Raw genomic sequence first — 15,387 nt, forward strand, 5'->3', positions numbered from 1 at the left:
AGCTGAAAAGCATGGACCTAATGGATCTGCTATACTTCTATCACTAATTGTGCAGTGTTATTAATTCAGGACTCTTGACAGTATAACATCTCGAGACAACTTGAGAGCAAAAATCACGGTAACATTCCTGGTGGGACTTATGAAGACCTGATGATTCATTAATTAAAAAAAAAAACGTTTTCAATGTAAAAGTTCTATATCATTCTTCTGTATTTTACTTTCAGGATTACTGCATTTTTCGTAAACTGCTTTTAAAGATGCATTGTATTTAATATAAGGCATATTATAAGAAAAAATAGCCACTGTGAGTTTTATTCTATTATTATTTATATTTATACGTTAATTTGAAAGCAGCTCTTTATTGCTGTATTTCCCTGAGCTCATTCTTAACTATATTATATTACGTTAAAACAAGGAAGGATATTTCTTCCATTTGTTTTAATCCATTGACTCATTTGGTTTCAACAAGGAGCTAAAAACAGAGACAGATAATGTCACAACTACCAAAAGCTTAAAGTGACACTTTCACTACTTGTGAAATAGTCCAAACTCAAAGTTAATAAAATAGTGATAACTTCTATTGATTAATGAAAAAGCAGCAAATCGTCTCATTGCAATGGATGAAACAAAGATTAGTTTCCAATACATTTCTGTCACTCCACTTATTATTTCAGCTCTAGTTGTACACTGTGTACTGTTGGTAGCTGGTTTGACGTATGCAAAACTCTTGAATCTGCTTTTACTAGTAGCTTATAAATAAGTGTAGTAAACAAACCAACACTTCCCACAGAAAGGTGGAGAAACAATACTAATAATCTACAAATTATTAAGAGAAATAGACAAATAGCTGAAGCGTGACCTACTTCTAAATTATATTATTTTATAATATACTGTTTGATGATATATTATTACATTGTGTAAAACAAGAATTATTTAATATACTGATTGTTTTCCTGATTGACTCAGTGAGTTGGACTAAAACTGTGAACTTTGCTGAAGAAGTTCCAACATTACTCAGGAACAACCAAATGTTGTGAATCTGCCAAGTTACTGATAACTCCACATAACAATGAATGAAGTGTGGAAATAGCACCGGATTTCAAAAGTTCCATAAAACTGGATTTCTCCAGTAACATGCGAGTTTAAATACTTCAGTCCTTCATTACAGGGCAGCAGAGGAGTTCTCACATGTCACATGAGTTGGTGTGAAACTTTGGAAGCAGGCAGTTTTTTATGGAGCCGGGTTTATTCCCAGGGTGTTGACAGGACACAAAGGAAACCTCAGTGAAAGAGGTTTCTATCACAGGGAAGCACAGGGAGAAAACCTGCTCATAGGGGACCTGCACTACTTCCTCTCGGGTGAACAACACCACCACGACCTGCTGCTGCACATGAAGCTCGGGTCCACACAGTAAAAAGCTGGATCATCCTCCAGCGGAGGTGCAGGTGCCTGCACGGCCTCAGCGGAGCCGCCGTGGGAACGAGCCCGCGGTTTGCTCGGTTGTTGTCGGGGAGGACAGGAGGGTGGAAGGGTGGAAGGGGTCAGGGTCTCGAACAATAACACCCCCGGTGTTAAAACCCACCGTCGGGCCCGAGCTCGGTTTGTCAACACGCGGCTGCTCCGGCGGTAAGAGCCGCGGACATTAGCTACAGAAACAGTGTTTCACTTACTGTGATGGTCACTTCGTGCTTCTTCAGCCGGTACTTCAGGCTCTTCATGGTGGAAGTCAACGCCTCCGCTCGTCAGAAGCTTCCTGCCGCGAACTCGCGCATAAATTATGGAAAAGTCTTCACACAAAGTTCACACGAAGAAACTTTCATCGGCTCCTGTTTTCCTCGCGGAGCCAGTTTCACCTGACGCCCGGCCGCAAATCCCCGTCGCGCCTCTGACTGACGGCGCCCCGAGCCAATCGAGCCGGGGGTTTCTGCGTCGCCGTCTGGCTTCTGTCCAATCAGCGAGCTCGGAGGGCGGGACTTCCTGGTGAAGTGTCTTTGGGAGAAGTTGTAGGCAACATGGGAGAGAGGAGGAGAAGCTGGTGTGATGTTGGACTCACCTGAGGACTCAACACACACCTGAGGACTCAACACACACCTGAGGACTCAACACACACCTGAGGACTCAACACACACCTGAGGACTCAACACACACCTGAGGACTCAACACACACCTGAGGACTCAACACACACCTGAGGACACAACACACACCTGAGGACTCAACACACACCTGAGGACTCAACACACACCTGAGGACTGAACACACACCTGAGGACTCAACACACACCTGAGGACTCAACACACACCTGAGGACACAACACACACCTGAGGACTCAACACACACCTGAGGACTCAACACACACCTGAGGACACAACACACACCTGAGGACTCAACACACACCTGAGGACTCAACACACACCTGAGGACTCAACACACACCTGAGGACTCAACACACACCTGAGGACTCAACACACACGTGAGGACTCAACACACACCTGAGGACTGAACACACAACTGGGGACTGAACACACACCTGAGGACTCAACACACACCTGAGGACTCAACACTCACCTGAGGACACAACACACACCTGAGGACTCAACACACAATTGGGAACTCAACACACAGCTGAGCATTGAACACACACCTGAGGACTGAACACACACCTGAGGACTGAACACATATTTATAACACATAACTTATAGACTCTAAACAAATGAACAATGAACTTTTCAATAAGAAAAATAAACTATTTCTTGCCTTTTTTAATTTCTCTCCTTTGTATTGATGTGAAAAAAGAATCTTTTCTCTCAACAAAAGCACAAGGACGGTGCATGTAAAGCTACGAGCAACCTGGAGGGTTATTTATTATTTTCTACAAATATTTCACTACTTAACATAATCAGCCTTTATCATGATTTATAAGATGAGTACATCATTGACTGGCTACATCTGAAATATTTAAATATCCACTGAATAATTTGACAAACTGGAGACATCTCTTTTATATATATGTCTCCATTAATTACACAGTCACATGTATGTTTGAATTCACTTTTGAAATAATTAACAGAGTTCTTCTCTGCGCGTGCGTGCACACAACATGCAGCAGATACAGGTGAATATTCAGCTGTGATCTAACGTTAGATAGATTTGTTTCATTTGTATTCATTCTATTTAGACAATTGATATTCAAAGCAGGACATTTTATCAGTATTATCAATATTCTGACGAACAATCCGTCCAACCTTATTGTCTTGTGATTAAATACTAAAGGTGTAAAATTATAAAATATGTTCAGTGTATGATAAGTTAATAAAAGTCAGTTTTGAATATTAGTCATCAATAAACTGTAGTCAATTCAATATATAAATGCAGAAACATGTAAGGAACATACATTCTGCCAGTGAACATAAACAGAGTAATATGGGAAAACCCACATTCTGCCTTGTTGTTCTCATTTTACTAATGATTGTTTTATACATTGCGCCCTTCTGCTTTGTTTATATAATTATATTTGTGAAGCAGAGTTAAGAACAGAAAAAAACAGGTGGACAAGGTTTTGGGCAGAAAAAGCTGCCCCCTTGTGGTCTCTAATTATGAGCTTGAGCTTAAAGTACTCAACTACTGGAAGGTATTTATACTTTAATTGAGTATTTCCTTTGTCTATTACTTTATACTTGTAATCCGATACATTTCAGAAGGCTGTGTTGCACTTTTTGCGCCAAAACATTAATTTGACAAATGTAGCTACTTTGCAGATATAGATTAATAATACAAAATACAACCAACAAAAAGCTATGATGCATTATTTTAAAGGATAATATGCGTTTTCATATTAATGCACCAGTAATTATAATGCAGTGTATATCCTTACTTTGAGATACTTTTACTTTTGGTACTTTTATGTTTTGATTGTAATGCTTTGTAAACTTAAAGCTTAACTTGTAAAAAATATTTTTTTTACGCCTCAACCACTGAATGATTGGATGTAAAAAACTGACCTGCTTAATTTAACATGTGTAAGAATATGTTTACTACAAACTTACTATTGAGTGACTCTATGTCACATGTTTAAATCAAATGTCTGTGTCTATCAACAAATGTATATTACTTTTGTTTATAACAACACTCTGTCTCATCTCTCCTATTATATATGGCATTGTTTACTTTGAAGAAATATTTAACGAAATTCTACTGGCCGTTAAATGGGTCTCTATCTTTGTCTGTGACTCCATAGCAACAGTGTTACCATGGAGTTACCATGGAATTACCATACAGTTACAATGGAGCTGCCACTGCTGTTCAATGCGTCCAGGCTGGAGGTGCACTGACCTTAGGATACTAATGGGACTGTAACTCACAGAAACACACACATTATTATACAGGTCCCAACAACTGATGAATGTAAATTAATGATTTCTTACATAGGCACAGTGTGTCCATGTTTAATGAATCTATACGTTCACGTCTGAGTTAATGAGCTGACTGAAGCGTTTGATTCTGTGTGAAATGTAAAATGCGTCATGAAAGAAACAAGGTGAAAGTTTGTGAGCTCCGACCGTCACTAAATTAAAAACCTGACACATCAAAGTACTCATCCTCACCTCTGATCATACTGCATTGCCACAGAGCAGCCCTTTGATTTACAACACTGCTGGAGGCTACTGGCCAAATAAAACCAGAGATATTCAGTGGGTTGCTACCTCAGTGGAAATCTTAAGGTCCAAGTAAACCCACCAGTCTATGGTATCGACTGTAAAGTGCCGCAGGCGTGCACTGATTCATTTGCATATCCTTTCTAAAGAAATGTCTCAGCAGACCTGAAGAGAGCCATGACCTGCGGCCGGTTGCCTTCACCTCAGTCTCCGTGAAGGGTTTATAGAAGATGTTGCTGTGTGCAAACCCCACAGTATAATGCCACCTGTCAGTGCACACACGGATGGATTTTGGGGTTAATCCAATGCTCGTTCTGTGGATTAATGATTTTCTGCTGAATCGTACCCAGGAGGGCAGATTCGACACAGCTGCATCTTAACCCGAGCTTATACATGCAGGCTCCCCTCAGGTCTGGGTTCTGTCTCTTCAATACTGTATCGGCTATATATACCAACTAAAAGGGCACAGAGGAGAGCACATACCTCCACCAAGTCGTGTGTCGAGCTTCAGTCTCACCCACACATTGCTGAAGTAAACAAATGAAACAGCCTTGGTGAGGAAACAAAAAACCTAACAACTCATACTTGGGTGGTTTCGTGGAACTTCTTTGGACGGTGTTCAGACATTTTCTTGTGACCAATGCAAAGGCAACGGTCACAGATGTCAGACGAAGCAAGAAGGTCCCACTCACCATTGTCAACAATACTCTCGTTGAACTCAAACAGTGACTGTTCTTTTCATGGAAACTGAATAGTTCTCATGTTAATCATACATCTTTCAAGACCAAGATGAGTTGCAGAGCAGGATCAAGATGGCACAAAGAGTTACAGTGTGACCAGATGTCAGCTGCTCAGTTGTGGAAAGACCTCGAGTTGTAAGAGCAAGGGAATGATTCTGCAGAGACAAATAAGAACAACCAGATTTGACAAGTCTTTTGTTCCTTCAGGAGTTCGACTTAAATGAAAGGGACAGTGCAAAATAAAGCATTTGATGTTTTTTTTGAGAGGGCCATGGGCAAAAGTCACTTGCATGAATCAATGAAGTAATAATAGTTTGCCTTATTTAGACTTATTTATTTAGGACACAAACAGAACTGAAAAATAAGATCTTATTCCACATGTAACTAAATATATTTATTCAAATGCTGGAAGTATAGTTTGAATGTATTTACTCCACTTCGTTTATATGATGATTTCAGCTACAAGTATTTAGATTGAGTAGTTAGTTTATTCTCCTGCTGTTCTCACTTCACTTCACAGGGAAATTAACTTCTTTTAATACCTTTATTTTCGATCACAAATGTAATAAATGTGTGATCATCTTTCGTTTTAAACAACACAACAGCAGTTGTAGCAGAACTTTTCAGCCTGAATCGTGTTAGTTAATATTTGGCTTTAAGGTTTCATTTTCCCAAAGTTTAAAGTAAATTAGCAAAACATTGTTAATGTCATGGGGATGAATTTCTTCAAACTTATCCCAGAGATTTCCCCCCCCCTGGTTTAACAAAGGGTTAAAAAGTATTGCTATGGGCATATTGGATTTTTAACATTTGCACATCTTGAGGATTATGACTCCTTCACGTGGCACAACCTATACATTTCCTGAGCTGAACACATGTGCATGAAAGATGGATGTCTTTGCTCCTGTCTTGGCAGATGAATATTAAACCATGTTCCACGGGGGTCTTTGAAGTCTTTGATGTCTGATGTGCTGTGGTGCAGTGGTGAGCTGTGTATTGATGCCACTGTGAGCGTTTCCTCCATGTTTGTAATGAATCCAGAGAGAACAGTGATGACACAAAATAAATCGACAGGATAGGAACAAGAGGACAAAGTAAAACAAGACAGAGATTGTGTAGAAACTTTTTTTTTTTTTTTACAAATCGATACAAATACACAAGATAGAGATACAAAAACATTAACTGTTGAATGTTGACCTTGTGGTCCAGCATTTGATTGCACCGGTGTGGCAGAAGAAACACTAATAAATACATGCATGCAACAATAACAAATATCTGATGGAATGCACCAATAACACCAAAGAGCTGCTTGTGGAACAGTAACTTCACAACAGTGAGAACATTGTTTCTTGAGTCTTTTCAAAGAAGTGAGAGAAAAAAAAAAAGCACAAAGGGGGAGGAGAGAGAGAAAGAGAGGAAGGTTCAGCAAGGTTCAGTGAAACTTCAAATATTTGACAACTGTGATAAGCTCCTGAGACCGAGGAGGAGGAAGCGCATCATTTCAAGTGAAAAATCTCATCCTGCAAGTCTGCACTCAAAAGATAATGGTTATTTTACATGTGTTCTGGGAGACTGGGAGGATGCGTCTCAATGAGGAGCGCTGTGTGCTGAGAGCTCTCAAACTGCCTTGCGGTGGTACTCTGGGGGTGCGACCTCGTAGTCACTGGCAATGAACAGGGTGGATGAATTCTTCACCAGGTACCTGGAGGACATGTAGAATTTGTTGTCATTGTGGGGAGGTGGTTATGATTATTGCTGGAGACAGCGACAAATTTGTTCCTGTCATCATTTCCGAGTTGTTACCAGCCACAACAGCTGTCTGTGTTTGGGTTCCTGCCTTTCGGGACAAATTTCAACATATAAACCAGTTATTTCGGGACAGCTTGTCTGATTGGAGACTTATTGCATCAGTAATTAAGGGTTAGAAAGTGAAATCTATCTCGAGCTGCTTTCAGACATGCACTAGACTCCACAGGGGCTGTATGTGAGAATGCAAATGTCCGAGTTCGTCCGGCCAGCAGCGAATGAGCCGATGTGAGAACACAGCAGGAGATCCTCCGCAAGATTCACCGTTTGCGAGTAAGTGTGTTGATGATGTTATTCAGAACAAAAGTCAAGAGCGCTTTTGGTGATAAGGTGACGCCAGAGTTGATTTGCTGTAAACAAAAACACGATCTCCACTGTGGGATTTGTACATAACATCCTGCTTCCTGCCTGCAGAGATTTCTGTGTTGTGTCTGAGCAGAGAATCTCCTGCTGAGTTGATCGTGTGTGAAAACGACTTTGATGACTCCCTCCGCTTCATCCATGTTTGCGTTACATTGTTTACATTCGATCTGGTTAGTCTTAGTTTCACATTGCAATTTGGGGAGCAAGTTTCGTATGACATATGTACGTCCTGTAATCATCACCTGTGGGCTGCATCTATCTATACTTGATGTTGATTGGTTTGCAGATGGCCTTGCTGTTGATGAATCTTTGACCATCGTCACACATTACTGTATATGCCACTATATATTATGTATCTTGTATATTACAGTAAATCTGTACAGGAGAATAGTGAGTGTCTAATTCCACAGACACTCCCTTCTCTCTCTTCGCAGTGCCTAAGGTCAGGTTATAGATAAAGGACCAACCAACAGTGCATTGTAGTGTCTACGCTCATGGACTTCTCTAACTCAGATGCCCCAGACAGAGAGGAACCAACTCTAACTCTTTTGCGTATTTCACCAGTGGCAAGACGTAAGGTCACAATGTGATTTAGAAATGATTACTTTAGGCTTAACTATGCAATAGGGTGCGAACACCTACATGTAACATAGAGAGTGACAGCAATTTTAGCCTTTCATGGATGTGCTGTTGGAATGGGTGATGCAAGTAGAGGGAGATACACTGGGATGCTGTGGGAGACATCTTATGGGTGACAGTGGCTCATGTTACTCTGTTGACGTTTGTATATTGTTTCACCTTCTGGTCTCCTTGATGCATCAAGTCTACATTAAAACCTTCTGCACATCAGCTGCTGCCTGAGTTCTCCTTTCACCAGCTTCCAGAAAACTTCCATAACACTTGCGTCTGACGTCGGCATGTTGTCAATATGGCCGACAGAAGTCTTTCCGAAAATGAATGTAACTGTTCATTTTGTACATTTCATCAGCAGCGTGTCCAAAATGTGAGAACGAGACTGAATTAACAAAGATCTCTGCAAATGTTCCTCCGTTTTTTCTACATCTACTCTGTGGTGTCGCTGGGTCATTAACAGCACAAATGATAATAGTGAGTAAATCTATGCTGGCAGATGTAGCAGTGTAATAAGTGAAGAAAGGAAAACCATTTAGTCTGGTGCCAGAGCTAAAAAGACTTCACTTCCACATTTCAAACAAAAAGAAAGGTCAAGGTCATTTCGGCTCCTCGAGACCTTTTTTCCTTAAAAATAATACTGTGCTTTTTAGTTGTCACTTTGAATGTATGTAAATTGTAGTAATTTATGAGGGTTCAAAACTAAATTTGAACCGTTCCTAAATGTCACGTTATGCCAGATTTAAACCACTTGAGAATCTCACTAACTTTTTTTCATTCAAAGTATTTTCTGCTTTACAGGACACAATCGCAAAGCTGTTTTTGTTTTAGATTTTACTTCATTCATGGAAAATAATCCATCATCATGCACAAATCAGTTGAAGCTATTTTGAAATTGCATTTGAATGAAGTGCCCAAAAGTTAAATCAATCTGTAATAAAAAGCTGTTTCAGTCGCTCAGAGCAAAATATGTTTTCCAGAGCAGAAAATCGATTTCATGACTTGTGTTTTGAGCATTTGCAACAAGCCTGGCTGCACTAATCTGAATGTCAATGTAGCATGGCATTCTAGATTTGGCCAAGCATGACATGGAGTCTGTGGTGGTGTGGTGGGAGTTTGAGCTCACTTGAGGAAATCTTGGAGGTAACTGAGCAGCAAAGCCAGGCTCTTCTCGTCCAGTGGAGTGTAGGCCAGCATGGCTCCGATACGAACTGTTGGAGGAAAGAGTGTGTGTGAGGAACAACGCAGGAGGAGACTCAGGCTTTTTTTTAATTCGTGAGATAAATATTGATGGTGAATAATTCATCCAAATTTCTATTGAGGTTTTCTAAAAGGTGTGACCTATTTAAAACTGAGGCATGCTGACAATACTGTCATATCACTATAAATCTGCTGTTTTTGATACAGAAAAAAATGTATTTGCAGTAACAGTGTTGTTCTTTTCACTGCATTTGCGATATGCACCACATTGGCAGTTTATTAGGAAAACCAGGCTGAAAATTATGAAATCTAATTCAACAATAAATCAGAAGGCTGTAAGTGTTGTTTATTGGAATTGTTTAGAGAGGTGCTTTTCCTAAATAATAGAAGTGCAGTGTCCATTATAAACCTGCCTGTTTGGAATGGGCTGTTTACTTGGCCTGTGGTGATGCTGATTGCAGTTCTCTATCTGAAACTGTTAAAGGGACCTGCAGTAATTGAGCTGCAGTAAAGACCAGCTGCATGATTCAGTCCATAGAACCGTGAGGCTGCACAAAGAGCTCTTCACCTGTTCACTCTGAACTGGAGAATCAGTTTTCGTTGCCATTATCATGAACGCACTGTTGCTTCAGTGATTGTTTATGAATTGCGACGTCTCTCTTTAGTTTCTGTAGAGAGCATTTCACATTTCTCTCACAAAGACAAATACAAGAACCGCACGACTGTATTCACTCCCACAACTACTGTACCTATATGAGAAGAATTCTCTAGGAGTCAAATTAAAGTACCAGGGAAATAATATATTTAGTAACTCCTGTCCTCTGGGCGTGTGGTATTATGTGTTTGTTTGTTTGTTTGTGTTTTAACTGTGAGTTCAGGGATCCTTACCAAATAGCCGTAGCAAGTGTGGAGCGCCGTAAACCTGCGACATTGGCATGTCTGGGTGTTCAGCCAGGATCTCAGCATACTGCGGCCTCTCGAACTTGTAAAGCAGCTGTGTGCCCAGCATTACGTTGAAGTACTCACGAATTCCTGCCACCACTTCGCTTACTGCATACTCCCTAAGTAAAAGGAGAAGAGAGGAGTTACGTGTTTCTCTGGAGATCGCAGCTTCTACAGAACCATCAATCATATAGTTTAGAAAATTTGCTTGAGATAAGAAATCAGTCAAAGCTGACTTCATAGTTGGATTTATTTACTTCAAAGTTGTGTTATCGTTAAGATGTGATGTGTATACTTTTAATTTCACACTTTTACATTTACCGCGAGTATCCAATCATAGCAAGTTGATTTCCTTCGCCTTTACACGTCTACAAAGATGTGGCAAAGCAGCAGGGAATGGCCAGCAGCATATATGATTAGCCAAATCTTGACATTCCGATGTCATGCTGGGAAAATTGCTCATGATTGTGTTGTGTTGTTTGGGAGGAGAATGCATGACCATATTGTGACACTTGATGTGATGAGGTGGACACATGCAGCGATGCTTAGCAGGTTTTCTCCATTCTTGCACATAATCTGAAGGGAATTGTGGTGTTTTGTATTCTTACTTGTTGTCGGAGTTTCCTTTTGATTTCTTATAGTTTGCATAGTCCTCCAGGACAGTCTCTATATTCTTCTTAGCAGGCAAATGAAATAACTGTAAGCAACAGAAAAATGTTCTCTTTATCCAGATCTTTCATTTAGTCACATTGAGAAATGATCACTGTGAGGGTGAGATCTGTTAATGTTGTATGATTGATTCTAAAAAAATATGAGATAAGGAATAAATCTGTATTCTAAGACCAATTTAGCCCAGTTGAGGATCGATATTGGTTTCCATGCAGTGATTCACTCCCTGGTCCATTCTATGATCATTAATCACAGTAGAAAAGAGTTTTTAATTCTGTATTTCAAAAGCAGGACAACCATATGGATTTTTAAACCTACAGTTTGACGTCATCAAGTCATCTAAGCAGAAGTAAATATAGAAAAACCATGTGACCGTGAAGTGATTTTGTGTATGCATGTTTTTTTCCACCTGTTTCTGTCGAGTGATGAGGTCCCAGTCGTCCACCAACCAGGGCTTCATCTCCTCAGGGATCTTCACCTTTACCTCCACACGGTTGGTGAACATCTCCTCCTGCACACAAACACTCACATTTTTTCTTTGTTGCTTATCACAATGGTTGCTTGAGAGCAGCAGTGTCTGTCCTTCACCTCAACACAGATACAAATAAGAGCAGCAGATGTAGCTGCAGAGCTTTGCTTCCACCACTATTGTACCTAATAAGACATAAGAATGAAATCCACGAGGACGACAGAGCAGAGAATAAAGAATCGTGCATGTGGTGCACTTCACTATACAAGGTTGAAAATCTGATTTCTATAAGCAGTATACAAATATATATTTTTTTACAATAATGACATTTTCTCCATTATATTTCTTTTAAAATTACTGATTGAAGAAAACAAATATCTGAGGGTGGTTTTAAGACCTGATGCTATTGTAGATGTTTACAAAAAATCCTGTAATCTCTGCAGCAGAATTTAAAATGTTCAATCCTGCCTCTGTCTGTCCGCACCACCAATCACCTGAATCCTGCAGACAATTTGTTGCTGTTGTGAAACTGTCTGAGCAGAGAAGCCCCCTGCTGTGTTGTGCATGTGTGAAAGGCGACTCAATTCTCTGCAGAACCTCTGTAGGACGTGTGAAAACCGCTCATGGTGAGCTGAGGCACCACTTCAGGGGATCAAGAAAGGTACCAACATTTTGTGCTGTTTCTTTTTTAGCTTTTTACGGATATACCGAAGCCATTCTTTTCTCCTCAGCCAGACTATAAGCTCAAGTGATCAAATTGTTCCATGTAGTTCCACAGGGTTAACATTAACTGATGATACATACACTCTCCACGGTGGGATCGACCCGAGCCCTCTTCTTCCGTGGTCCCTGCAGCGTTTCTCCGCTGCTGGTACCTTCACCCGGCCCTGGGGCTAAAAAAAAAACAAAACTCATTATTATAAATCCCATAGAAATGAATGTTAAGGGATTTAAGGAAAAACTCTGAGATCAAAAGCTTCTTCAATTACTGAGCAGATTAATACCAAGTTCCCCGAATGAGACATTGCTTTTGGGCTTAATGGATGAGCAGGTAAACAACAACGTGCTATATTGTCTGCATTTATATTATAAATTATAAATCAAGCAGCACGATCTACTCCTGGGAACTCTCAATATGCTTTATTTTCACAGATTCATTGTGACATAAATCACATAAAGATAGAAGGTGGTTCATCTGAAAAAAGTCATGATGTAATAACATTATTTCTGACACGCTGAATAAAGACTCATCGTACCTCACTATAAATACATGAATGCCCAAAATAGTAAATAAAAACATCATCTAATATCATAAAATTATGAAACGTCTTTGCTTATTTTTGAGTTTGGTAGAATGGCCCATGAAGATGTTGTTGTAATATTTAAAGTTAACTGTCTCATGTTAATGACCATACAAACTGTCCTTTGAATTATATGAACAAAATGTGGCTTAAATCCACTATGAAGATGTCTTGTAAAAACATTTTACTTACTCTTCTGTTTTGCCTTTTTCACTTTCCTATGAGCCAAAAAGAAAAAACGACATGGTGAGTGATGACAGTGACTATATTCAGCCCAAACTGTACATGTGTACATTACTCCACTCAATAGTTTACATACCATTGGGCCAACACTATTTCATCTTAAATAATGTGTTTGAAATATGTTTATTTGATGGGAAACAGGGTGGACACTTACAGATCAACATTTTTCTGCTGCACAGCAGCAATCTTCTTACTTGGTGCTAAACCCCTCATCTTTCCCTCAACATAGTGGTCCCTGTAGAGGAGAAAATTAGGATCATAACACAGAAACACACGTAAATATTATGCTTTACTGTTTCAGCCCATAAAGCAACAAAAAACACATTCACTGACATAAGCTGATAAATATTGTTATTTTGTGAAAGTTGTTTGGGGACAAGCTATCATTGATTTTTTTTTTACCTGGTAACAAACACAATTATAAATTCCGTGTATATAAATGGAAACTTACTGATTAGCCTTTTGAAGCTCTTTTTGTTTCGCAAGGTTGCTGTCCACATATTTGAGAACTCTGCTTTCAGGAACCCATTCATCCCAGCTGCAAAAGAGAAATATGTTAAACCTTGAAGCTCCATCAGAGGGAATAAAGGTCCAGATATCACTCTCTCACACACACACACACACACACACACACACACACACACACACACACACACACACACACACACACACACACACACACACACACACACACACACACACACACACACACAGGAGGGGACAGACGGAAAATCAAATTGTATTTAAACCAAGCTGCTCACTTTTTGTTCCATCCGCTGTAATGAATGAAGTATTTAATCTGCTTATCCTTTATGCTGATCTTTACACACTGTAAAACAAGAAAACACACACACAGGCATGTGTCAATCATTTGTTTTGCAGTTAATTATAACCTCATAACACACACACACAGGGGCTTTTAGATCTATCTTGTGAGGACACTCGTTGGCTTAATTCGTTAAAGAGTCCAATGCTTAGTCCTAATCCCAGCTGTAGCCCAAACCTAACCCGAATTTGAACCCTAAAAGCAAGTTTTTAAGTTTCAAGTTTCAAACAGCCCATTGTCTGTGGGTCAAAAAGGAAGAACTGTCCAGAATAGCATCACTCCATAAGTTGGGTCAAAATGGTCCTCACAAAGATTTACCTGTACAAGTACACACAAGTACACACACACAAACACACACACAGGGGGAGAGCGAGCCTTGTACTTCTATCTCAGTGAGGACACTCGTTGACATCATGCATTCCTGAGCCTCTGACCTAAACCACGACAACTACATGCCTTTAAACCAAAAACTAAAATAAAGCCTTCACCCTGGAACAGCCCAATGAAGGAGTGAGGACCGGCCAAGATATCTGCACTTTCCAGTATGTGTATCCTCACTCTGTAGGGTTTGTACTCTATAAGGTTTTCACACAGATATAAGTACAAGTACACACACTCAGAGCCTGGTAATTGACACACATAACTCTAACTAATACTAAAACCTAACCATAAAGGCAGGTTTATCACTTAAATAACCTTTTAAAAAAGTGAGGACTGGTCAAAATGTCCCCAACATCTACTCCCTTCGTGTTTTGGTTTAACTTCAAATAGTCCTCTCCAAGATGCAAGTACAAGTACACACACAGACACGTAGACACACACACACACAGTAACACACCTTTGCCTCGTAGAGCAATGGCCCATGAAAGCACAGGACTCTTTCACCTGCGAGGAGGGAAACACAGCAGTGAGAAACACATAGCATAAACAACATGCTAGCTAGCTACCCAGCTAGCTGTTAGCTTGACGTTAACGTCCGGTTTCCACCCTTTAGCTTCGTTCTACTGCGACGGGCTTCAACACGCGACACAGTCAAGTGCAATGACGCCGATCATCCGCGGTTGTGTGTAGTTTTAATGTCGCCGCGCTGCTCTGTGGAGACATCCCAGCTCCAGCAGCTCCAGCAGGAACAACAACAACAAACCCGCCCCCCTCGCACAGATCCCTCCGCGCGCGCGCGCGCTCTCTCTCCTCTCCCTACGCACCTTCTTGAAATTTGGGTTTCGGCTCCTGTTTTGGCGCCATTCACAGACTCAGCGGGTCGCTCGTCTGACGGGTCAAACTGGTGCATCTCCAGAGTCCATGTCTTCCAGCCGCGAACACCCCCGACATCGGAGCCCAAAAGCGAAGCAGAAGCCGGAGACTGGCCTGCCCACCGCCGGGTCACCTGACCACCCAGCCCCGGGAGCGGCGCTGCGTTCCAGAGCCCCCTGAGAAACCCGGGAAAAACAAACACTTCTTTTGTTCCCGCTGCATTTTGAACTTCACACACTCGGACGTCGTGTGGTTGTTGTTTCACTTTCATATTCATCTGCTCTGCTGTA

The 15,387-nt window shown here is 40.7% G+C and overlaps 2 protein-coding genes across 5 annotated transcripts in view; both read right to left on the reverse strand.

Annotated features, from left to right (window-relative positions):
• Positions 1 to 1,879, reverse strand: part of uacab (uveal autoantigen with coiled-coil domains and ankyrin repeats b) — a 38,280-nt gene extending 36,401 nt beyond the window's left edge. Inside the window, 1 exon segment of the mRNA XM_035160893.2 lies at positions 1,672 to 1,879. Coding sequence (XP_035016784.2) covers positions 1,672 to 1,719 — 48 coding nt within the window. The 5' untranslated portion in view covers positions 1,720 to 1,879.
• A 3,833-nt stretch (positions 1,880 to 5,712) lies between these two features.
• Positions 5,713 to 15,256, reverse strand: LOC118111811 (mortality factor 4-like protein 1). Of its 4 annotated transcripts, none has more exons than XM_035160533.2 (12): positions 15,049 to 15,256; positions 14,682 to 14,728; positions 13,779 to 13,846; positions 13,469 to 13,555; positions 13,172 to 13,252; positions 12,967 to 12,992; positions 12,278 to 12,366; positions 11,414 to 11,515; positions 10,944 to 11,032; positions 10,282 to 10,454; positions 9,320 to 9,404; positions 5,713 to 6,749 (listed from the first exon to the last, which is right to left on the reverse strand). In XM_035160533.2, exons 1-12 carry the CDS (start codon positions 15,086 to 15,088, stop codon positions 6,221 to 6,223), a joined length of 1,416 nt encoding a protein of 471 aa, XP_035016424.2. In that variant the 5' UTR covers positions 15,089 to 15,256; the 3' UTR covers positions 5,713 to 6,220. The 4 variants fall into 4 exon arrangements, with proteins under 4 accessions (XP_035016424.2, XP_035016417.2, XP_035016441.2 ...); XM_035160550.2 differs by having other exon boundaries at positions 6,611 to 7,096; positions 15,049 to 15,251; XM_035160526.2 differs by lacking the exon at positions 15,049 to 15,256 and having other exon boundaries at positions 14,682 to 15,009.
• Between the last annotated feature and the right edge of the window lie 131 nt (positions 15,257 to 15,387).

The sequence above is a fragment of the Hippoglossus stenolepis genome, chromosome 1 (assembly GCF_022539355.2).
Source record: "Hippoglossus stenolepis isolate QCI-W04-F060 chromosome 1, HSTE1.2, whole genome shotgun sequence".
Taxonomy (NCBI): domain Eukaryota; kingdom Metazoa; phylum Chordata; class Actinopteri; order Pleuronectiformes; family Pleuronectidae; genus Hippoglossus; species Hippoglossus stenolepis.